Source organism: Misgurnus anguillicaudatus, chromosome 12 (genome assembly GCF_027580225.2).
Source record: "Misgurnus anguillicaudatus chromosome 12, ASM2758022v2, whole genome shotgun sequence".
NCBI classification, from domain to species: Eukaryota; Metazoa; Chordata; class Actinopteri; order Cypriniformes; family Cobitidae; genus Misgurnus; species Misgurnus anguillicaudatus.
In genome coordinates this window covers 1680139-1706482 of record NC_073348.2, presented here as the reverse complement: position 1 = coordinate 1706482, position 26344 = coordinate 1680139, and the positions used below count along the sequence as shown (strand labels likewise).

The window sequence follows — 26344 nt, the reverse complement described above, 5'->3', positions numbered from 1 at the left end:
TGTAACATACAAAGAGAATGTTATTTAAAGAAAAAAATAAGAAGTTTACCTTTTCAAAAGAAGATGACCATTCATAGTCTTGCTCCAAAAGTGGCGAACAATTACTGTCTCCCACATCACTTTCATCCTAATCATTCCAAATATGCAATTAAAAAGCATTATATTAATTATAAAAACTGAAAATATAATTTTAATACATAATAAATATTTTTCAATGAGAAGACTGTATCTAGATCTGTAAGTTAATAAGTATGGCTCATTTTGTATAACGCACACTGAAACTTAATAGTTTTACATTGCATCCTTTAACAATAATTTGTGTAATTTTTACATCATAGACATTATGGCACATTCATCATATAGCAAAACCTTTTAAATCAACTGACAGACAAATTACTAAGGAGGAATTGTGCTCTTCACAGGGTCTCTCCTCAACATCATCATCAAATCTCACTTTTGAGCCACTCTTGACCTCTGAAGTTTCCTGATCATTTAAAAAAAAACATCATGGCAACTTATCAACTTTATCACAAGTAACATATTGTTCTTTTACATTTTAAAAAACATTTTTATAAATATTTTAAAGTACATTAAAGAGTTTAGAGATTATGTCAGTTTTGAATTTGTCATAATTATAGAAGCAGAAACAGAGGTCTTTTGTTGTAATGCATATAATTTTACTACCTTTTCACCAGAATATTTAGACTCTTTTTCAGCACGAGGACTGTCATCCTTCAAAGATGCTGTCAAAATTTCCCAGGAGCCCTGAAATTAGACATAATCAGCACAACAATGTAAACCCCTAATAATAAAAAAAAGTCATTGGATTTTTTTTGTCATTGCTTTGCTTGGTTTTGTTTTAACAGAAGATTAAATATACCTTCCAAAGGTGAGCAGTGATTTTACGAATTTTTAGCCGATTCGCAAAGGTATTGGGCACATCAAAGTCTTTGCAGACATCTCCCCATAAATCAGCTTCATGATAAACACTGTAGTCCTTTATATTTGCCTCAGGTCTAGCAAATTTTCGAATGCTATGTAATATTTGGTCCAGGCTTTTGGTAATTCTTCTCGACTTTGAAATGACAAAAGAAAACATTTTAGGAAACACACAAATCTAAGACATATGTTAAATCAATTAAAAAGTGTAATACTTGCCTTTCCAAAGGTGGTGAAGGTGCAGGTTCTGAAATAAACCCCCCCCCCCACACACACACACACACAGACACACACACACAAATGTTTAAACAAACCGCAATATTTATGCAATCTATGCAATCCATGATGCATGCCATTAGCAATATTATTACAACTATAATAAATGTAATGTGAAATTACTCTTCACTTTTTCCTAAATATCTACAAAAATCCTTTTTAACGTTTTTGTTTTCAAGTTCCTTTACGCAAGATCTTAAACTTTCACCCAATCATCCATTAATTGTGTATGTGTGTGTTCCTATGGAGGAGCACAAGTCACAAAAACAGTTTAAGCATTCAATTAAAGTTTTTTTATATTGCTAAACGACAGTGGGCACAACTGGAGTCACATGTGCAAAACTCTAACTACAGTCTGCACAGCAGCAGTTCATGTGGACCAAACTCTAGTTGATTTTTCATTGGTTAAACACAGTTTTCAAAACTCTACACAGTTATCCCATGACTTTTACCACAACCTGCACAACACTGTGGATTTACAGCACTTTGTTCAAATGCTAACACACTGCTGTCAAAACTGTGAACCACACATTCAAAACAGAATTGATTTCAATCTTGTTCCTTTCAAACACTGCTGATTGCAATTTCATATAAATGTATAAATATAATTTTATATAATATAAATATTAGGTAATAAATGTATATATATAAAAATAGATATAGGTATAGCTCAGAAAGACTAATTTTAGAAATGGAACAAGGAAGACGGGTTCGTGGAGGGAGAAGGGTGGCAGGTAGTGGCCTGATGCTATAGAGAGGCAGGATTAGCCCCTCAATTATTTGTTTGAATTACAGTATGTACTTTTAGTTTCTACCTTTTTTCTCATTACTACAATTACGTAAGTTACTACAGACTATTGAAGCAAACTGCTAATTTTCATTTACCTTAAAGAATTATGATGTTCTAAAAATGTAAATAAATAATTTGATAAATCCATAAATAAATAAATCATTCTTTGAAGAAAACATTACTTTGTATGAAGTCACTGAAATTGTACCAATGCAACTATATAAATCACAGCTGATTTCGACCTAGGAAATTAGGTTCTTTCAATTGCATGACTATATGGTATACAATAGAGTAAAGTAGGGCATCTTTAGGTCGATTTTGAGCAAAATGAGCAACACAAAAAATAAGATATATGTCTGCACAAGTCAACGGAAGACCACCAGGACAAGGGGAAGGTTTTCTTCCACCTGGATGCAATAGATGGTGCATTCACAGACATCACACCTGAACACTGTCAGGGGTGAAAAAGAAAAGGATTCTTCCCAAGATGCATTGCCAGAGAAGATATCAGGCGTGATGTGAATGAGAACATGTAGCCAAATAGAAACACAATAGATTAGATGATGAGATTTTCTTTTTTGCTTTATTCTTTAGTGACCTTTTCTGTTTGTGTTTTTTTTTATTTTTACTTTTTTACTGTCAATGGAAGTAATATTGAATATGTTTGTTATCTTGCAGTTATGTCCTGTTGTAAATACTGTAGCAATACTGTCTTTACTGCAGCAATACTGTCTACTTTTTTTCATAAACTGTACTTTAAGATGAATGATTCATTTTTGTCTTGAATTTCTGCAGCCAAACAAACATAATGCATGTGTAGCCCTCCCACCTGGTAAGTACTCAAAACCACTTTAGTTAGGCCACAATTTTCTAATGTTAAACTTTAACATTAAAACACAAAACCCAGATCTCAGACCTTCACTTAATTGTGTCAGATTTATGTTTTCTATTTGGTAATATACAGTATATTATTCTGTCACCCTTAAATTTGAAATAACAAATCTCAGAGAAGAAAACTCAAAGAAATATGTATATAAATCAAATAAACATTTATTTATTTCTCCAACTCTTTTGTTTGTGTGATTTCTTGTTTCCTTCTTTCTTTCTTTCTTTCTTTCTTTTAGTAACCCCAAAAAAAAAAAAGTGGATTAACAGATAAACCACAACAATCACAATACCACAACAAAACAACAACCGAACCTTTAAGCAAATTTCAAATTACCCAGCTGGGATTTTCAGTACACAGTTGGCGCGCTAGTTGGAGCTCTTTCAATGCACAAGAGAAACACTTGCAAAATGGAAATCAATACTCATCACTAGGGATGGGTATCGTTAAGGTTTTAACGGTATTACTCTTACCGGTACTGCTTAACGGTCCGGTGCTTTAACAGTATTCTTATCGGTACTTTGGCCAATGTTAACATTTGATCACGAACCTATGTTCACATGATTAAGTTAATTGTGTGTCCGCATTTCATTATTACAAATTAATTTCTGGATATCATTTCTAAATATTATTATACATATATTTGTTAATGCATCAGCGTGAAAGCTGCAGAAAAAATGCTCTAAATAGGATATTTAGGCTAAATAAATGTTTACATGCTGATTTTTCTTTATTTGGGATTTTAAAAAGAAGTAGAAAATATGTTGAATGCATAACGTTCAACATTTCTCCCAAAAGAAATCAACAGAATTTCAACATAAGGTAAGCAAACCAATTAGGGAGATTGTACATTTATTTTAAATGACGTGAACAATGTTGATTCAACATGATTTTAGCATACATGCCTGACGTTGATGCGGCAACCACCAGAGATGAGCTAGCTAGGCAGTCGAAAAATTTTGCAGGCTGCGACCTTCTAAGGACGTATTGTAAGACCGATTGCGTCACAGCAGCGCGACTTGAGGCTGTGACTTGTGTTAATATTATTCTGTTTATGTTGCGTATTTCTACGGTTGATTAATTTTATATACTGTTGAATAGCTTAATCTACATCAACGTGTCATATTTTCTAAAATAAATGAATATTTTTCTGATTCCATATTTATTTAAATAAGTCAGAAACGTCTCCGCTGTGTCCTGCTGACAGGCGCGGTGGGCGCGTGCAACAGGTGACGCAAATTATAGGTCCTCCGAGGGTTAGACTGTCTCATTTCAGTTCTCTTCGCGGACTTCTGAGGCTGCCACCTTGAAAGACCGAGTGCTCCCCTATTAAGGTTGTATGCTTAGAAGGTCGCAGCCCTTGAATTGTGACACAGCTTCTTTCTGCACGTAATACACTTTTGAAAGATGCTTTGACAGATTGCTTGTGTTTCCGCCCTTACATGCAAACATCTTGTTGCACTTACCTGTATGACAACGAGCGTTGTCTGCATCAACTCTGGTGAAGTATAACTGTCACAAGCCAGGGGCTGGCCGCTAAGGGTTAGGCCACGCCCCTTCTAACTTCCACCTCGAGGAGGTCCCCAAAACCAACCCAATGACCAGACAACAACGAGTACAAGTAAGTATAAAAATAGTCTTTATTTATTTAAATATTTAAAATATATGGGGACTCGGGGAAAGGGGATTTAAAACTAGGATCAGGATCTGTCCTCCAGGGGGGGGGGGAGATTTTACGTCGGGGAACGGGCTCCCGCCTCTGGTTCCCTCTGCCCGTGGCGCGCTCCGCTTCCTTCCTGGAGGCAGAATAAAATCACAATGAATATGGGCATGTACTATTTCCTGTCCGTGTACCTGCGTGTAGTTCGCGGCACCCCGCCGTCTTCCCACGCAGCTCCTTAGTTGTCGACTCACTCTCCTTTCCTGTTTCTCTTCCTCTCTACAGCCTACCACTAGGGCACAAAGACACAGCGGATCGTCCTCACGAGGGTCTCCACCGACTACAGCTGCTGGGTAAGTATGAATCTTCCTCCTCAACTCGTCACTTTAGTACTCACACTGTTCTCTCTCTCTTCCTCCACAGACGACAGCTGGGACACAAAGGCACAGTGAATCGTTCTCAGTTAGTTCTCTCACCTCGTTGCTGATTGCAGCTTCTGGTACGTATGGTTCTCTTCCACAACGGGTCTCCTTAGAGCTCGCACTGTTTCTCTCTCTCTTCCTCCACAGACGACGGCTGGGACACAGAGGCACAGTGGATCGTTCTCAGTTAGTTCTCTCACCTCGTCGCTGATTACAGCTTCTGGTACGGATAGTTCTCTTTCACAACGGGTCTCCTTGGAGCTCACACTGTTTCTCTCTCTCTTCCTCCACAGACGACAGCTGGGACACAAAGGCACCGTGAATCGTTCTCAGTTAATTCTCTCACCTCGTCGCTGATTACAGCTTCTGGTACGTATAGTTCTCTTTCACAACGGGTCTCCTTGGAGCTCACACTGTTTCTCTCTCTCTTCCTCCACAGACGACAGCTGGGACACAAAGGCACAGTGAATCGTTCTCAGTTAATTCTCTCACCTTGTCGCTGATTACAGCTTCTGGTACGTATGGTTCTCCTTCTCAACGGGTCTCCTTGGAGCTCACTCTGTTTCTCTCTCTTTTCCTCCACAGACGACAGCTGGGACACAAAGGCACAGTGAATCGTTCTCAGTTAATTCTCTCACCTTGTCGCTGATTACAGCTTCTGGTACGTATAGTTCTCCTTCACAACGGGTCTCCTTGGAGCTCACTCTGTTTCTCTCTCTTTTCCTCCACAGACGACAGCTGGGACACAAAGGCACAGTGAATCGTTCTCAGTTAATTCTCTCACCTCGTCGCTGATTACAGCTTCTGGTACGTATAGTTCTCTTTCACAACGGGTCTCCTTGGAGCTCACACTGTTTCTCTCTCTCTTCTTCCACAGACGACAGCTTTCTTCCCTGTTGATGGACAGACTGAACAGGTTATGTTATATTCTCTCAAGGTAGCGGACTCACGATAACGGCTAGGCGTACTGCATCGACCGGCAGTGGTTTCCAAGATAGCGCCGGGGACCAAACCCTCTCGGCTGACTCGTTGATTCAACAGAGGGGCGGAAGTGTCACGCCGTCACACCCGGGTCGAGCGCTGCCCTTTCCTCGACGCCTGTTGGCGATCGACAACCGGACCGGGGCGCCCCTTTGTAGAGACCTCGGGGCAGCGGATCTCCTTCGCCTCTGACTCTGTGATGATAGACAACACACAGGTAAAGTAGCAATGTAACTGGTAATACTCACACCGCCAGCCGTACAGATCTTCACCGCCACTCCTAACACAAATCCGCCAAGCGTCCGGCTACGAAAATACTTCAGGAACTACTCCAAAATTCCAATGCTGAAACACACTCACAGCATAATCATACACAGGGTTATTCTAGGATCCGTCTTCCTCTTCAGCGCCCCTAGCGAGTGACTGGAGGCGGGGTACGTCTGACACGACACAGCAATCTCACTGCAATATACACAGCACCACTTCAAAGTGAAATTTCTACATCCAAGACTCACCCACCACGCTCAGTGCACACAATAGACGCCCGTCTTCCCTCGCCTCGCTCTGGGCAAGAATGTGGAGATGGTAACACGGCCTAGCCGTTGGTTTCCGTCGCTGTGGCTGTCTCACACAAAGATCCTGTGGCTCACCCACCACGCTGACTCAGGGGCAGGGCCACTCACTCTCGCTGGAAAGCACTTAAAAGATGTCCAGGTCAAATACATGCAAGGTCTATTCAATGAATGAGTTCGTTTACTCACAGCTGCGGTGCTTCTGTTATCTCACGCTTCCTTAGGTTGACTTTTCCTACGATAATTCCAGCTACACCGATGGGTACTCACGATAGCACGTTCCTTCTTCCTTCACTTCGTTTATACAAGGTCAGTCTCCACTTACTTTCCAACCCGTAAGGTCTTCAATATCTGCATCCGCTGCAATCCCACGATGCACAAAGAGAGAGAGAGAGAGTCCAATAATCCGACTGGCGTACCCGTGAGTTTAACTCAGCGCTACAGCACACACCAACACTGGTCATAACAACAAAACAAACTGTGATTTAAGCTGCTCTTAAGTATTCGCCCGGGTGTTGCCTTCGTCCAATCACCCGGCGTTCTTGTTAATTACCCGCAGCTGTCCGTAGTTCGGCTGATTACAGCCCTCGCGGCGCTACCGGATGTCCGGTGTTTTCTCTTCCCGGTCCGGGCGGAAACATCCGGGCGGAACCAAACTTTCCCAACTTTTGGTTCCGCCCAAAAGATCGTCACTCCTGTGACATAACCACACTTTTGAATGTTTTGCTCTATCCGCCATCGTCACTCTTTGTATTAAGCGGTAGTTTTCGTGCTGTTATGCGTGTGCGTGCGCCGCGCTCGTTGTTGTTGTTGTGTTTGACAGACAGACAGCCTCCGCGGCGCGCATGAGAGATCTCGCAGATCTCACAGACAAACGTCTTAATCGCAAATTAGAAATGTTTGGTGAGATAAAATGTGCACGAAAACATTATTCAGCAAGAATACATAGTACATTTATTTTTATTTTTTTCTCCAGGACCGAAAGCAGAACCGATAGCGTCAGATATTACTGATACTACGGTCTTTCATAATTTAGCCCCGGGGCCAGTTTAATACCGGGTTTCGGTACCCATCCCTACTCATCACTTGCACGCGAGATGACAACAGTATCCGGGAAACATCCTACGATTCCGTTGAATGCACTCCGATTAAATCCTTCCTCTCCGAGATGGACAGATGAATCCGCGAAGATCCACACAGAACTTGTTGACGATCTCTCCGTGTTGTTAAAACCACAAGCATTCACGAGAGCTCTTAAGCACACTAACTAGGGTTGCCACCTGTCCCGGTTTTACCGGGATTGTCCTTCTTTTTAATAAAATGTCCCGGTTTTTGAAAAGCTATGTGAATATGAAATTTAACGCGCGCACGGCAGAGAGTGAGACCTTGCGTCTGTGTGTGTGTGTGTTTGCCTCATTTAGGGCATGTACGACAGAGAGCATCCTGATTGGCCTGTTTCAGGACATCAACCAATCAATTGTCAATGTGGGCGGGCTTTTATCTCATCTCCCGAACCAAACTAATCAGTGTATTTAGAAACAGGAGAGCCATGACAGAGGGAGAGTGCCCCAAAAGCGAAAATATAAGACACATTTTACACCAGACTACACGAAAGTGTATCCCTGTCTTAAAAGAGTTAAAATCTTGCATGGTGTAGAGTTTGTAACAGTGACTTCAGCTTTTCCCATGGTGGGTTAAATGATTGTAAAATACATGTTGAGGTGAGTTCAACCAGTTTAATTTCATGTGCATATTTGCTAGTTGCTATTTAGACCTGTTTAAAGTTGCAATGGAATATAAATAAAAACAGTTTACATAAATAGTATAAGCAGCTTTAATAAATTGTAAACCTGATTTACATATTTTAACATAATGAACAAATAATTGGGTAACACTTTACAATAAGGTTCATTAGTTAACACATGAACTAATAATAAACTGCACTTATAGCATAAAGCAATTTTTTATCTTTGTTAATATTAATAATACATTTATTTAAATCTTGTTAACATTAGTTAATGCACTGTGAACTAACATGAATAAACCATGAACAGCTGTATTTTTATTTACTAACGTTATCAAAGATTAACAAATACAGTAACAAATGTACTGCTCACGGTTAGTTCATGTTAGTTAATACATTAACTAATGTTAACAAATAAGAATTGAGAAAAAAGAGAATTGTAAAGTTTTAGAGAATTGCCAATAATTGCATAGGCCTATAGAAATTTTATGCTATGGGGGGGGGGGGCTTGTGAGCAAACCAATTGGCCGGGTCATCGATATGTCCAGGTTTTTTATCAGACATGGGTGGCAACCCTAACACTAACCTGTACTATTTTCAGTGCAATAATGAAATAAACACGCGTGTATAGTCTTCCGTAGGGGTGGCACGGTTCATGAAAAAAATCCGAACCGTTCGGTTCGCTTGTCTCGGTTCGGAGTGTGTGTGAACCGCCCGGTTCGACGGTTCATAGCATGCGCATGCGCAATGTAGTTTTGTGCCCTGTACGTGACCTCGGATAGCATTTTTCCCTTTCGCGCGAAAAAAGAGTTGACTGGTGTGGAGAGTGAGTGGTGCAGATTAAATTTCGTATTAAAATGGCAAGTGGGAGAGAAAATGAAGACTGCCCGGAGTTAGAGGATGCACCAGCGTCGTATAAGTCTGGTGTGTGGGAACATTTTGGATTTAATGTTACCAATGATGACAGCGGGAAAAAAACAATTGATAAAACTGCGACTGTGTGCAAGTATTGTAAAACACGCATTCAATATGCTAATGGAAACACTTCGAATATGTCAGTTCATCTGAGAAGACATCACCCCAATGTGTCTGTAGACAGCGTAAGGAGGAGAGAGCCGGTAAGGAAACAACTTTTACTCTCTGCAGCATTTAAGCAGCCTCTCGGCGATAAATCAGACAGGGCAACAGCCATAACTAAAGCGTTGGGGATGTTTATAGCAAAAGATATGCAGCCATACAGCGTGATTGAGGATGAAGGATTTCGTCAGCTGATGAAAGTACTCGAGCCGCGGTACAATATTCCCTCCCGCCGGCACTTCGGCACCGCTGTAATTCCAAAACTGTATGACGAGACACGAGGCGAAATTCTAAAAGAATTGTCCGCCACTGCTCACGTACCGCTCACTACGGATGGATGGACCTCTAGGGCCACTGAAAGTTTCCTCACGGTGACCGCTCACTACATTACTTCGGAGTGGGAAATGAGAAGCTATGTTTTGCAGACACGCCCCATTTACGAAAGCCATACCAGTGAGCATCTCTCTGAAATACTGACAGACACGGTGGCGGAATGGAAACTGGAGAGGGCCAACAGCATAATTCCTGTTACTACGGATAATGCTAAAAATATAGTTAATGCTATCGATTTAGCAGCGGGACTTGGGCCACAGATTGGGTGCTTTGCACACACTGTTAACCTTGCAGCTAAGAGTGCAATTACACTAAACCAAGTATCCAGACTCCTAGGGAGGGTTAGGAAGGTGGTTAATTTCTTTCACAGAAGCACAACAGCTGCACATGTCCTAAAAACCAAGCAGGATATGCTGGAATTGCCTGTTCACAAACTAATACACGATGTAACCACTCGTTGGAACTCAACATATGACATGTTAGAACGTTATGTGGAGCAACAGGCTGCCATCTATTCTGCCCTGATCGACAAGGATATGAAAAAGAAAGTCAAGGACATTTCCCTGTTAACTGACAGTGAAACAAAACTCGCAGAGGACCTCATTAATATTCTCAAACCACTGAAGAATGTAACCACCCTTATGAGCACAGAAACATCCCCCTCAGTTTCAATGATTATCCCACTGCAGATGAGGATACTCAAAGCCATGACATCAAGTGCAGAGGACAGTACCACCATCAAAGAAGCTAAGGCAGCCATCACTAAAGACCTTAAAGCCAGATACAATGACCCTAGTGTTCAGGATTATCTACACAGAGCCACAGCACTGGATCCAAGGTTCAAGTCTCTGCCTTACCTGGAAGAAGCCTGTGCTCAGAAAATATATGATGATCTCACCATGGACATTGAAAAGCAGGTATTGTGGTTTTCTTTTGTATATCTATTATCTAAAGTAGGCCTACGTGTAATTTATCAGCAATTATCCCAATTATAACTATTGTTTTCTTTTTTTTAGACTAAGCCAAGCATATTTAATCTGTTTGTGCCTTTTGTAATATTTTTCTATTCCCAACTGCCCAGTAGATAATTATTGATTGCTGCCATGAGAGCTATTTATTATTATTAACATTTCCAAAATTGCTATTTTGTCTTATATTCGTCAGGTTCAACACAGTGAAGCCCATGCGGCCTCGGCAGCGGAGCCAGGGCCATCAGTGACTTCTCCTCCTCAGAAAAAATCTGCCATGGCAACGGTATTTGCAGATTTTTTTACAACAGAGGAAAGAAGCACAAAGCCTTTGTCCGACATAATTCGTGAAGAGGTGACCTCATACAAAGCCACAGGCTGCATCTCTGTGGATGAAGACCCACTAGCATGGTGGAAGTCCAATGAGCATAAGTTCCCACACATTGCTAAGTTGGCACAACGTAACCTCGCTGTCCCAGGTACATCTGTGCCAAGTGAGCGTGTTTTTTCTACGGCAGGGGACATCGTCACTGCAAGTAGGTCTCGTCTCTTGCCAGAAAATGTGGACAAACTAATATTCTTGCAGAAAAATATGAAAATAAAGTGAACAGAACAGTGTTGTTTTAAAACACTGCAGTGTGTTTGATTTGTATGCAACATTTTATACTGATAACCTGCATTTTTGTTTTTAATATTAAAAATATTACAGTGGCACTTTAGGTTTACATAAGAACTCCAGCTATGTTTCCAAATACTGCACTTTAATTTCAAGTTAAAAAAAATGTATCCTTACTCTCAGGGAAATGAGGGAATAGAAGCATTGTTGATACTGTACTGTTTTTGTGTTTTTGTGTTGAGCTGCTCCACTTTATGTTTATGGCATTTGCTATGGTTATAGCCTCATTATAGGCAATTATGTTTAATATATTCTGACTTATTTAAAAGTCTGAGCTTTAAGAGTTCTGCTCTTTTTCTGAGCTTTAAGAGTTCTGCTCTTTTTCTTAAATGATGTTTTATTAACGTAGTTCGGGAGGAGCACGTCAAATAAACCACTTAAGTACTTCCAGCTGTCTATAATCAGTAATCAACAGATACTCTAGTACCACCAGATGTCCTCAATCAGTAATCATCATATCTACCCAATCAGGACAAAGGCAAGCCATATATAAGTCACAGTTTGACTCTGCAAAGATCCTCTGCAGTCTTCAGAATCCCTCCACCACCCCATCACCTCTCACTCACCAGGTTAATTCCTAAACTGGGGGGGATACTCTGCGTTCGGGCCCATTTCCGAGCTCAGAGCCCTCTCCCCGGACAGCACGTCAAATACGTTTACTAATTTAATCTTACCAACTTATTTGTAAGTGTGAACTCGTGAAATGATACCATTTTGTAGAGCTACACTGAAGTTTACACTTTGTGTGCTAAAAAGGCACATAAGTTCATGATGGCACATTTTGATTTTTTTGCCAAATAAATGAAAAACATGTTGAAATTATCAATGTTTTCCCTCTTGCTGTGTCAAAATCTCACCTGGCATTCCTCAGAGATGGTCACAATAATGTGCTTAAAGTCAAGTCAAATTCAGTTTGTGCATGATTACATGATATAACTTTTTTAATACTGTATCCTAAATTGTGAATAATTAATTAAGCTATATATCATATGTTGAAGTACATTTTTGGAGTGTTAAAAATAAAAATTAAAAATAACAACACGAACCGTACAGAACCGAAAACCGTGACCCTTGAACCGTGATACGAACCGAACCGAGGGTTTTGTGAACCGTGCCACCCCTAGTCTTCCGGGTTGCAAACAAATACTCCTTAACTATAATACTAGGCGTAAGAAAATAAACGCGAGTATTATTCTTCTGGAACGATTTCTATATCTTAGGCTAATAAACAAATAAACATAACGATCACAAACAGCACAATCTCACGTGGAGTCCTTGTGCGAAGTCTCTCGTCTCGCAACTCACGTGTGATTCAGGTGTGTGTAAGTGCCGCTCTGCTTTCTCTCCAAGCGATCTCGTGTAGCAAAAGAAAACTGATGTTTCACTCGTTTCTCCAATAAAGCAAACTCACAGTCAACTCTCTACAATTTCAGCTGCCACCGGTAATGTCTATGAACGTAGCTGCAGCAATTTCTATTCACGTTCAACACATTTTTTCCGTCTCTTTTCCACACACCAAAAAACGTGGCGCTCTCTTCCTTGAATTCTCTCGCCCCTCCCCTTCAACTCCCAAAGGTCAAAATACACAGTTCTTATTGGTTATACTGAAAACACTATACAATAATCATGGCATATTTTTTCCAACATATATACATTTTACAAATCTGTTAATTACATTTATTATATATAAAAAAACACAAGGTCCGTTAACCATTGTTTTACATCTGTGTGTATAGCATTTTTAAACTTACATACCAATAATGCAACTCTCTTCTTTCTTATTCACATGAATCCAAAATACTTAATATACACATTTGTGCAGGGTTCTACATTCTCCCCTTACCAAGAATCGTTATGTCCTCATAACGAAGGAAAATAAAAGGGAAAATATTTGCTTATGCACAATGATGAAATGTACATCATAGAAACTATCACTTACACAGTATCAAGTAAAGTCTCTTACAATTTTCGTATAGATGGCACATTTACTCAGGTAACCAAGTAAAAGACTATTACAAATACACCTTTGAACCATAATGACTGAATGCTTCAATTTACAGGCTTTACTTTAACTTGACTGTATAAGCACTCAATTTGGAGGGAACATTCATCAACAAATAAACTGTAGAACAATATCTAACAGGATTCACAACTTTTGCTCGAGCATGCACTGGCTCCCATTTTGGAACACCTAGAGTATCATATGTAAACCTCTTAGGCACAACTTTGTCTCTCTGAGGCCTTTTTCCCATTTCAAGTACATTATCAGAGATAGTATTATGTCCCTCACTCTGATCTATACACAACTGATCTTGTACAGAACTGGCAGCATTTGTTTCTTGGTTCACATTTAGCAAATTGTCAGAGATGTTCTCTAATAGCAGTTTCACGAGTTCACACTTACAAATAATTCAGAACAGAGTTAATAATATGCGTATTTGGCGTGATGTCCGAGGAGAGGGCTCCGAGCTCGTTAATGGACTGAGCCCGGAGCGCTTCCTGGCGGGGAGAGGGTTCCGGGCTCAGCCTTAGGCCCGAACCCAGAACAATCCACCCTGTTCTGGTTAGTAAGGTGACTTAGGCAATCGTGCGGAGAAGGGGAGGTGGAGGGATGCTGAAACTATCGAGGAATGAGGGTGAGTTGGTTTCCAGTCTATATAGGTTTTTGTTGATGCCAATCAGGTGGATACCTGATTACTGATTGTCAACAGCTGGTCGTAGTTGAGGTGGTTAGGTTGATTATTTGAACGTGTTCCTCCCGAACTTTGTTAATAAAACATCATCTTGAACTTGATTCTACAGATTCATCTGTCTCTGCTCTTTGCAAAACACCAATCTCTTCATCAAAGCGTTCCACATTATCATGGACAGGTTCGAAAACCACTGAATCTGAAGTTGTTTCTATTTCTGCAGGTGTTAACTGCCGGGCTTGAGGTTTTGGAAAACACACTCTGTACATTTCAGTCTCACTGTCAGAACTCTCATTATCATTTAGATCAACTCTTTCTGCCTCTTGTATTTCCGGAGTATCCTTCAATTCCTGTCCTGGAATTTGACCGTGGTCTGCATTTTTTCGTTGTCTCAGAGTCCTCCTCTTGGGTGTCAATACACTGTCAGGAACTTGCCGCTGTCTCAACTCTTGTCCAATAGGAAGAATGTGATTCCTATGCAAAATTTTGACAGGTCCATTTCCACTCTCAGGCTTTAGACGGAACACAGGTAAGTGAGGCATTTGGCTCTGTACAATGTAAGGCTCAGTACTCCATCGATCAGCCAACTTGTGTTTCCCTTGCAGCCCAAGATTTCTGATCAGAACTCGATCGCCAGGTGCCAAGTGACAATAATGCAATCTCTGATCATATCTTCTCTTGTTTCCTGCATTTTTCTTCCCAGCACTTTCCTCGGCTAGCTCATAAGCGGACTTAAGCTCTTGTTGCATGATCTTCACAAAACGCCTGTAAGACTTTGTAGACGTACCATCACTTGACACACCAAAGCTCAGGTCGATCGGCAATCTAGCCTCTCTTCCAAACATAAGAAAGTAGGGAGAGTATCCTGTGGCTTTGTTTAGGCTACAATTATACACATGCACAAGATGTCCAATGTGCCGGCTCCAATGTGTTTTCTGCCTCACATCCAGGGTCCCCAACATGTCCAAGAGTGTTCGGTTGAACCGTTCAGGTTGCGGATCACCCTGGGGATGGTACGGTGTTGTACGGGATTTTTCCACTCCTAAAAGATCAAACAACTCATGGATAAGCTTGCTCTCAAAATCCCGTCCCTGGTCGGAGTGCATACGTTTAGGTAGTCCATAGTGAACAAAATATCTCTCCCAGAGGACTTTTGCAACAGTGGACGCCTTCTGGTCCTTAGTTGGGAATGCCTGTGCATACCGGGTGTAGTGGTCAGTAATAACAAGGACATTACAGATGTTTCTTGAGTCCGGTTCTATGGACAGAAAATCCATACATACAAGATCCATTGGCCCAGAACTAGACAGATGTGACAAAGGCGCAGCTACCTTTGGCAAAGTCTTCCTTTGAACGCATCTGGCACACGTCTGACAATATTTCTCCACACAGGCCTTCATCCTGGGCCAATAAAACCTCTCTTTCACAAACCCGTAAGTCTTGTCAAACCCTAAATGTCCAGAATCATCATGAAGGGATTTGAGAACATCGTCATGGAACTTTTCTGGGAGACACAACTGCTTACGACGAGGTCGACCTTGGACTTGAGTGCACCGATACATCAATCCATTTTCCAATACTAAACGCCCCCACTCTCTTAAGATTAAAGGGATGTCCTTATGAGCTTCTTTTTGGACCATAGTCTGATCTCCTCCTTTCAAAGCTTTCCAAATCTCTCCAAGACATGTATCATCCTTCTGAGCCTGTGACAAATCCTCAGAACTCAGATTGGAAATCTTAAAGGCATCTAGCTTAGCTAAGTTACAGTAGGCTCTGGGAACTGCCTTAGGAGACCCTCCTAGAGAAGCAACAATCCTATTGGCACTTGCAAAACCATTTGACTGGTCTGCTCCTAATAGCTGACACAAAGATCTCACACCAGAGGATGGGATATTCGTCCACTCCTGCTCCTTCACTCGCCTATGGGCCGCCGAGACAATGCGTCAGCATCAACATTTTGTCTGCCAGGCCTGTACTTGAGACTGAAATCATATGCTGAGAGGGCCGCCAACCACCGATGTCCCACTGCATCTAGCTTAGCCGTTGTCAAGATGTAGGTGAGTGGATTGTTGTCAGTTTGAACCTCAAATTTAGCTCCATACAAATAATCATGTAGCTTGTCAACAACTGCCCACTTTAATGCCAAGAACTCAAGTTTATGGACTGGGTAGTTCTTCTCAGAAGGTGTTAAACTTCGGCTGACAAAAGCCACAGGCCTTAACCCTTGTCCTTGATCTTGGTACAGGACGCCACCCAAACCTTCACAACAGGCATCAACATGTAGGACGTACGGGAGCTGAGGATTGGCGAAAACCAACAGAGGAGCTTGGGTAAGTCTAAGCCTTTAACTCATTAAATGCTGTTTCACAGGTGTCAGTCCATCTATTACCAAATGGATCCGAGGCTTTGTACACCACTCGTTCTGGGCAGGATCCTGCTTTTATCTTCTTCAAGCTGACTACAGCAACCTTGCAACAGCTGATTTAGAGGGTAGGACACCTTTGAATAGTCTTTTACAAATCTTCTGTAATATCCACAGAAACCCAAAAACGAACGGAGCTCTGACACATTCTGCGGTCGAGGCCAAGTTTTCACAGCTTCGATCTTCGCGGGATCTGTGGAAACACCATCTTGAGACACAATGTGTCCGACATAGCTGACAGAAGTCTGACAAAAGGTACACTTGTCCAAAGAAAGCTTTAATCCTTCACTCTGTAACCGGTCCAACACCTTCATTAACCTTTCCTCATGCTCCTCTAAAGTCCTTCCAAACACGATGAGGTCGTCCAAGTAAACCAACACCTCTAGGAGATTCATGTCGCCTACCGTCTTTTCCATGACTCTTTGGAAAGTCGATGGAGCTCCAGAAATTCCCTGTGGCATCCTCTGGAACTGATAAAATCCCACCGGGCAAATGAAAGCTGTTTTTTCTTGGTCAGCTTCACTCATGGGAATCTGGTAGTACCCGCTCCTAAGGTCCAATACACTGAACCACTTGCTCCCATTCAGGCAAGCCAAGGCATCTTCTATTCGTGGAACGGTATATTGGTCGGGTACTGTACGCCGATTCAAAGTTCTATAATCCACACACATCCTAATCTGACCATTCTTTTTACGGACGACAACAATCGGAGATGCATAGGGACTCCTGGACTCGGTTATGACCCCTGCCTCTTTCAACTTCTCCAGATGTTTCCTGACATCTTCCAAATCAGCTGAAGGAAGCCGTCGTGATCGTTCTCGAAAAGGCTTATCTTCAGTCAGTCGAATGTGATGTTGTGTACTTTTCGAACATCCCACATCAAATTCATCACAAGAAAAAACATCTTTCCTCTCCAACATCTTTTTAGTCAGCCGCTGTTTCCATTCTTCAGTCAGAGGGGAATCTCCAAAGGAAAAGGAATACTGATTCAATCTATCCTGTCCTCTGTTCTTTTGTGACTTGGAGGCTGTAGACACCACATCTACTGGAAACACGTGAGCAATGGGCATTCCTCTTGTAATCATCACTGGATGAGAAGAGACATTCCTGACTGTAACTCCAATCCTGTGTGACTGGACAACGGTGGCAGACTGCACTTCAGCCGTTACTAGCAGCTCATCAGGAAATCGAGGTTCCTCAGGCTTATCCACTAACATGGCTTTATCGAACAAACCCTTAGGATATTTCAGGGTCCCATAAACCCTAGCACTTTCGCCTGGAGGCAATTTCACTGGTTTTGGGCGAATAATACCAAACAGTCCCCCTGCAGTCATCATCATCATCACACTTTTCACGTGCAATTACTCGTTCATAAGCGTTTCTGATCTCAGGGTGAACAGTCAAAGTGTGAAGGAAATCATTTCCAACCTTGTCTCTGCATACTTCTACCAGCCTCTTTACCATTGAAGTGTTTGTTCCCACTAGAATGTTAACATCTCCGTTTTTGACAGGATCGGGACAGACCAACACAAGTGCATCTATGGATTCTGACACTCCTGCCACAGACCCTGGAAACTCCAGCCTCAAAGACATACAGCCATCATATGGGTATCGCTGTGTGCTCAGTCCCCATAGCTCCAAATTTTCTATGGGCGTCAAAGGCAGATGCTTTAAGTGTTTCTCATAGAAAGATCTGTATAGCAGAGTTACCTGCGATCCACTGTCTAACAAAGCCTTAGCAGAGACCCCCTCCACTTTAATAGGAAAAATAGAGCTAGGTCCCACTAGCCCACTAGGCAGAACTGCTGGCTTTACTTTGACTCTCTTGCACTTGGTGGAACGTGTTCCTCCCGGAGCTTCGGTCCGTTCCTTTACCGAGCCCCGGAAAAGTTTCCCGATGGCTGTCTCATTTTTATGAGTCGTTGGTTCACTTTCCTGAGATTTTCCGCATCTGTAACAGAAGATATTAGCTTTGTTCACTGGTCTAGAAATTGTGCTCTCTGCAGCCGCAGGTAGACTGTGCACAGCAGGATGATCTTGGGTTATAGGTTCTTTTACAGCAGCGGTCAGACGAGACACTTCATTTTTAAGTCCCCTTATCTCTTTCTTCAGCTTTTCTACTTCTGACTCACCCAAGTTAGTGTTAACAGACGACACATCTCTCAAAAGGGACACCACAGAGACAGCCGCATTGGACTGTGCTGAATTCCTCTCTTGTAAAAGAGTTTCTTCCTCTCTCACCTCTTTCATTAACTTATTAAAGGGAGGAGGGGGAGACAACTTGTGAGTCATTCTCAAGCGCATAGCAACTAGATCACTGGAAAGGGCACCTCTGACTATTTGTTGCATTCGAAGGTGATTCATGTCAGAATATTCAATGCCTTTCTTCCTCAGCATACTATGCAACATCCTGTCCAATCTCAGTATGTAGGCCGAGAGCTTCTCTCCTTCGTTCTGGTAAGTGCTGCGAAACTTTAACATCAAATCTGCAGCATCCTCAGTAGTGCCAAACGCAGATTCTAGTGCACTAAGATAGTCACTGAATGTAGCAAATGGGTTACCAGTTTTCTCAAATCTTACAATGTCCGCTGCAGGACCTCTAAGACACTCCACTAGCCTTTGTTTCTTCACATGCTCAACGCACTGCCATTCTTCCAAAATGTGGGTAGTCTGCTCTACCCAAACCTCATATTCATCTTCTCCAGGAGGAGTTGGGATAGACCCTGAGAAAGGACGCAACTTTCTATATGCGACTCTCCTCAGATGAAGCCACGTGACATGTTTGAACAAGAGAGTTTATTGCATCAACGAGCTTAGTGTTAAGATCAGGTGCAGAGGAAACAGAACTTGGAATGTCAGCTAGTGATTTACCCTCTTTTTGGAGAAAAGACATCAGCTTAAACTGAAACTCATCTTCTCTGTTCTGTTTGGGTGCCTCAGCAGCAACATGAACAACTTGTGTGTACCAGGAGCCTACTTCAGGGCCTCCAAGCTCTGCAGGGATAGACGTTTTGGAAACAATGTCAGCTGTTTCTACCAAAACAGACTTGTGTTGCTTAGTCTTATCCAAAAGCTGATCCCGCACTTTGCATTTTCCAATTCCCAGTACAGCATCAAGCACCCTATAGACTGTTTTGTCATCACAATCTGCAGGAACATTGTTCAAAATAAGAACTCTGTCAAGCTCAACATATTTCTCTGTGCACCATGCAACAATCTTATTAACATCCATTTTGTCTCACTTGTGTGTCATTAACAATATTTGATCAACAAACAAACAAAAAACAGGCAATGCTGTTAATCATTAACTTTGTTTAGACATTGTTTTTTCAAGAATTCTATGTAAATTTTTTTAGAACATACAGGGTCACAATTTCTGAAAACAAAATCTGAATAATCTGAGTGATCCCGGACGAGCCCCCACAAAATGTAGCCCTCCCACCTGGTAAGTACTCAAAACCACTTTAGTTGGGCCACAATTTCCTAATGTTAAACTTTAACATTAAAACACAAAACCCAGATCTCAGACCTTCACTTAATTGTGTCAGATTTATGTTTTCTATTTGGTAATATACAGTATATTATTCTGTCACCCTTAAATTTGAAATAACAAATCTCAGAGAAGAAAACTCAAAGAAATATGTATATAAATCAAATAAACATTTATTTATTTCTCCAACTCTTTTGTTTGTGTGATTTCTTGTTTCCTTCTTTCTTTCTTTCTTTCTTTCTTTCTTTCTTTCTTATAGTAACCCCAAAAAAAAAAGTGGATTAACAGATAAACCACAACAATCACAATACCACAACAAAACAACAACCGAACCTTTACGCAAGTTTCAAATTACCCAGCTGGGATTTTCAGTACACAGTTGGCGCGCTAGTTGGAGCTCTTTCAATGCACAAGAGAAACACTTGCAAAATGGAAATCAATACTCATCACTTGCACGCGAGATGACAACAGTATTCGGGAAACATCCTACGATTCCGTTGAATGCACTCCGATTAACTCCTTCCTCTCCGAGATGGACAGATGAATACTTGAAGATCCACACAGAACTTGTTGACGATCTCTCCGTGTTGTTAAAACCACAAGCATTCACGAGAGCTCTTAAGCACACTAACCTGTACTATTTTCAGTGCAATAATGAAATAAACACGCGTGTATAGTCTTCCGGGTTGCAAACAAATACTCCTTAACTATAATACTAGGCATAAGAAAATAAACGCAAGTATTATTCTTCCGGAACGATTTCTATATCTTAGGCTAATAAACAAATAAACATAACGATCACAAACAGCACAATCTCACGTGGAGTCCTAGTGCGAAGTCTCTCGTCTCGCAACTCACGTGTGATTCAGGTGTGTGTGTGTGTGCTCTGCTTTCTCTCCAAGCGATCTCGTGTAGCAAAAGAAAACTGATGTTTCACTCGTTTCTCCAATAAAGCAAACTCACAGTCAACTCTCTACAATTTCAGCTGCCACCGGGAATGTCTATGAACGTAGCTGCAGCAATTTCTATTCACGTTCAACACATTTGTTCCGTCTCTTTTCCACACACCAAAAAACGTGGCGCTCTCTTCCTTGAATTCTCTCGCCCCTCCCCTTCAACTCCCAAAGGTCAAAATACACAGTTCTTATTGGTTATACTGAAAACACTATACAATAATCATGGCATATTTTTTCCAACATATATACATTTTACAAATCTGGTAAGTACAGGTATTATATATAAAAAAACACAAGGTCCGTTAACCATTGTTTTACATCTGTATGTATAGCATTTTTAAACTTACATGCCAATAATGCAACTCTCTTCTTTCTTATTCACATGAATCCAAAATACTTAATATACACATTTGTGCAGGGTTCTACACATGCATTTACTAAGCCAGCTAAACAAAAAAAGAAACTGCAGTGCAAAACTCAGTCTATAATCAATACAATCTACTGTCATGACATTGTGTTATGATTGACTAAATGTTTCTGTTGGAAGAGAACATGTGTTGGTGATTTGGTATAACTAGTTGATCCTGAGACATGTTTACAGTGTTTTTGTATACAGTGTGAGAGTATAGTTTACAATGTGTGATTTTGAGTATAAAATTAACTGTTTTGCCAGTTGTGTGTTTTAGGTGTGTTGGTGCGTTAAGAGTTTAGAAAATTTCTTAAAAGTATTGATAAAAGTTTCATAGCAATCGTAAAAAACTGTAAAAATACAAACAGAAAAATCCACTGACAAATAAAGTAAAAAAGAAAATCTCATCATCTCATCTATATTGCGTTTCTAATTGGCCACATGTTCTCATTCACATCACACCTGATATCTTCTCTGGCAAGGCATCTTGTGAAGAATCTTTTGCCATGTCTTATCCACCTCTGACAGGTGTGATGTCTGGGAATGCACCATCTATTACATCCAGATGGGACTGGAGGAAAACCTCTCCCTTGTCCTGGTGGTCTTCCGCTGACTCGTGCAGACATATATCTTATTTTTTTGTGTTGCTCGTATTGTTCCTTTTCCACACAAGATCAACCTAAAGAGGTCCTCCTTTACTCTATTGTATACCATATGATCATGCAATTGAAAGAACCTGAGTGTGTTTCTTAGGTGGGAATTAGCTGTGATTTATATATTTGCATTTGTACAATAAGTTGTTTTTCAATCCAAATGAAATAAAATACAGGGTATATATTTGTGTTTCAATTCATCATATAAACAGCTGTTTACTTTGACTATACGTGAGGTTTAGCACATGATGTTATCTGTTTTGACATGCTGTGTGAAAGCATTTAAAAATTTGACATTTAAAAATCTATTGTTTTGGTCTTGTTTGAGCTTGTATGTAATTCTTTTTGCGGTATATGTGCCTACTTTTCAAAACTTTCATTCAAAGAATTTAATATTCACAAACAGTCAAACACCGCAACTGACAAAAATGTATGTTTTAGCACTTTAGAAACAATCGCTATATCCTATTAACCGATGCACTAACGGGACCCAGGTCGTCACAGAAAAGTGATTGACAGCAAGTAAAAGCCAATCACTGGAAAGGTGAATATCTGGCATACAAAGTAAAAGTTGCAAAAAAGCATAACATGCACAACAAACAGGCCAGTAAACTATAAATGAAATACAGTTCAGTAAATTATTTTCAGTCAAATGTAATAAAGTCAGGAAATTTATATTTGATGACGTTTAAAATAAAACATTGACCAAAAATAATTTGACTCTTGCACCCTGCCAAATACCCTATAATAATGTATAACTTATCTTTTTATTTCAAAAAGACAATAAAAAATAGTTAAGTTTGCTATATTTCATTTCATTTATTTATAAAGGACAACACACATGAATCAACATTTCTGTAAATTTGCCAGTGTTAGCCAGCTGGCTAATTTTCAACTAGTCCTTCGGCCAGATGTTTTTAGACCAGAAAACAAGAAGAAAACAGCAAAACAATTAATACAGGTTAAACTACTTCTAAACATCAGAACAAATGTATATAAATGTGTGTGTGTATGTGTATATATATATATATATATATATATATATATACACACACACACACACACACACACACACACACACACACACACACACACATTCTGGTTTCCATGTTTTGTGGGGACATTCCATAGACGTAATGCATTTTATACTGTACAAACTGTATATTCTATTCCCCTAACCTACCTAACAACACAAAATGTCCCCACGAGGTCACAAAAATACTGGTATTCCTATCTTTGTGGGGACAATTGGTCCCCACAACGGGATAATTACCAGGTACACACACACACACTATGGTGTTATAGTCCATATAACTCAATGTACAAACCAGAAATTAAGCTCTGTTTTTTGCACAGGGCTACTAAAGGGTTAATGGTGCCACATGGTGATCAACAGTAAAAATTACAAATTTTACCTCTTTGCAAAAGGAAAAGCCACAAAGAATCAAGAATGCATGGTAATAAGGTGTCATGGCTCTGCAATCCAAAAATTTTGTTATAATGGAAGTCAAAAAAAATCTGATGCTGCACAAAAACTAAAAATGCATCAAAGCCAATGTTTTTACCAATCTTTGACATGCCCAAGACTGTAAAAAAGGTAAAAGAAAATCCAGTCCACATTCACTTTTTATATTGAAAATCAGTGATTTTGTGTTTTTTTTTCTCAAATCAGTGGCATCACTCATGAGCTTGGCAATTAAAGAGTTAAAATCATGACATTTTTGGAAACATTTGGTAGTTTTGATCAGTTCTGAGGTTGATTAACAGATTTATGCAAAAAAATGTGAAAAAATATTATTCTGATACATTTTTACAGACGCTTAATTTAGTGGCCATTTTTGGCCGCTAACAACACGAAAGGGTAGTGAATTGGAACAAGGCACAAGGGTTAAAGCAAAGCATTTATTTACTTACCAGGCTGCAGGTAAAGCAGCTTTTTGCGCCTTCTAACGTCTCATAATTAATCCTCATTTATGTCCAAGAGACTCAATAATAATCTTTTACAGTCAATCCTTTAATCTTTCATATTTAAAAGCATTTTTGTGCTGCTGCACATTCATGTACTTTGTGATAAGCAAACCCGCGTTGTCCTCCCGTTTATAGGTGCATATTACTAATGCGCTCTTTAAGGGTGTTTTCACATATAGTTCATTTTAAAAGAACCAAACCCAGTTCACTTAAAGTGAACCAGAAAAGGAACTAGCTGAATGTGACCTCAGTCCTTTTGGTGTTCACAATATAGTGGACTCAAAAGAGGACCCAGTTCTTTTTTTGGTCCTCTTCAGAACTGAAGTGATCTCAGACCTTTTCTTGTTCACATCACAACTTCATAAGAACTCAGATCCCAGCTTTCTGTGCAGCAGTTGATTTTGATACAGTGTCCAAACGACACGCAAAGTGGACCGGGACCTCATTGATTTCACATATCAAAAAGAAATCGAACGACAAAAGAACCCAAAAGCAAACCGTACTCAGACCACCTCCTGACGTGGTCTGAGTTCGGTTCACTTCTGGGTCCTGTTAGGGGGGTCTGAGATCACTTGGTTTGTTCACATATACACCCTGAACTGATCTGAGCGCATTTGCAGGGCTCAAACGAACTAGGTGTGAAAACACCCTAAATAACATAAAACACAATGGCGTAGTCTATTTTAGTTGCCTCAAAATAGCAACGCGCCAACAATGTGCCTGAACACACCTCGTTTTCAGACCAGAACGCCCATGGGTGCAAAAGGGGGCGCAAATGCATTTGCTATTTAAACAACGCAGTGCTAAACGTGAAAATTAGGGTGGAAACTAGCGAAAGACACTTGCGTTGCGCATTGCGCTGCATTGCGCCGGGTGTAAGATAGAGCCCTAACACTGCTTCAGTGTTACTTTTAACACCCTGTTGGTGGGTACTATATGAACATCGTGTAATTATTTATTCGGTTTTCATCTAGAATTTTGGTAATTATTGTAGTTCTAAACGTAGTTTCGAGAGGAGCCTAAACATTCAGGTCTGTCAATCATCATTATGGGCGTATATAAGGCAGCCTTCCGGCCTCCGGGTCCAGCTGCAGTTTTTCCGGCATCCCTCCTCCTCCCCATCACCTCCTTCACTGCTCTCTTTCTTCCTCTGTGCATTTCTGTTGCAAGGGGGGGTTGAACTTGGGGCTCGAGCCCCGGCCTCAGGTTCCCTCTCTCTGAAAGTTCAGAGCTCAGCTGTAGAGCTCCCTTCGAGGACAGCAAGCCAAGTTTGTTTACCATTAATCATTAAGATCTGAATGCGCAGGCGAACTATTGAATAGGCAATTAAAGCTTAATATAGGCCTAGGAATTTCAAATTATGGGGCAGGTTCCTGGACAGGTCTTATCATACTCCCAGAATAAAATGCATGTTTGAGCTGCCTTCATTTACAAACACCTTTCACTTACATATCTTAACATTTATCAATGCTATTGTTTTGTGTCAAGATGCACACTAGTGATGTTACGTTCGTGAACGAATCGTTCTTTTTGAACAAATCTTTTAGGTGAACAAATCGTTCTCGTTCACGCCATCCATTGACTCGTATTTCTCGTTCACTGAAATTTCCCTCCCTTCTTGAAGAGCACGGACAAATGAAGCGCGGCTTTCTTTCCGCCTTTAAAGAGTGACAAAACTACGTGCCAATGGCAATCGAGTATAAGCTGTGGCCAAGCATATGATTGGCTCAATGTACTGAATGAATACGCCCTTCTCTGACCGAGCCGCTGTTTTGAGTCTGAACGAACGAGAGAGAGAGACAGGGATCGCGTTCTTAAACAAACTGAATGACTGGTACAAGTTACAACCTAATGAATGAGATGAATGAGAGGGATTGTATAGAAAGCGAGAGCAACATAAACAATCTTGTGAAAGAATCCACATGTTTTATTTTAGTAAAGTTATAGTAACCATGTTTAGGCGGACTATTTACCTTAATACAAATGATAATCAAGGTAATTACTGTTGAAAAATTTGGTATTTTTCTGTTTAATATAGTTTTATATATCTATATAGTTTAATCCACCCTTTCACTTAACTTAAATCAGTTATCTGCGTCTGAACGAAGTCTTGAACGACATGACCGAAATTATATGATTCGTGAACGAGGATCTGATGACTGACTGAACCAGAGGAGGCATGCACGGGAGTCTTTATTTACAACAAATCCAGATTAGGTGTACTATAAATGTATGTGTGTCTTAATATATTCTGTAGCTTGATAAAATGATGCTTAGTATCACAATTTGAGCTTTATTTAAAACTAATGCGTTTTTGCAAGTCTTTCATTGTCTTATAACACATAATGACACACATCTTCGCCACCTATTGGCGTATTTATGTAAAATTAAGAAATGGTCACTGAACGAATCAGTGAACGAGTCTGAACGAA

General features: G+C 40.5%; 1 protein-coding gene across 1 annotated transcript; it reads left to right on the top strand.

The window, feature by feature from the left end:
• The first annotated feature begins 8929 nt into the window (after window positions 1-8929).
• On the top strand, window positions 8930-12027 carry LOC141368927 (E3 SUMO-protein ligase ZBED1-like). The gene is made up of 2 exons (XM_073873759.1): window positions 8930-10597; window positions 10845-12027. Exons 1-2 carry the CDS (start codon window positions 9128-9130, stop codon window positions 11253-11255), a joined length of 1881 nt encoding a protein of 626 aa, XP_073729860.1. The 5' UTR covers window positions 8930-9127; the 3' UTR covers window positions 11256-12027.
• Window positions 12028-26344: the final 14317 nt, after the last annotated feature.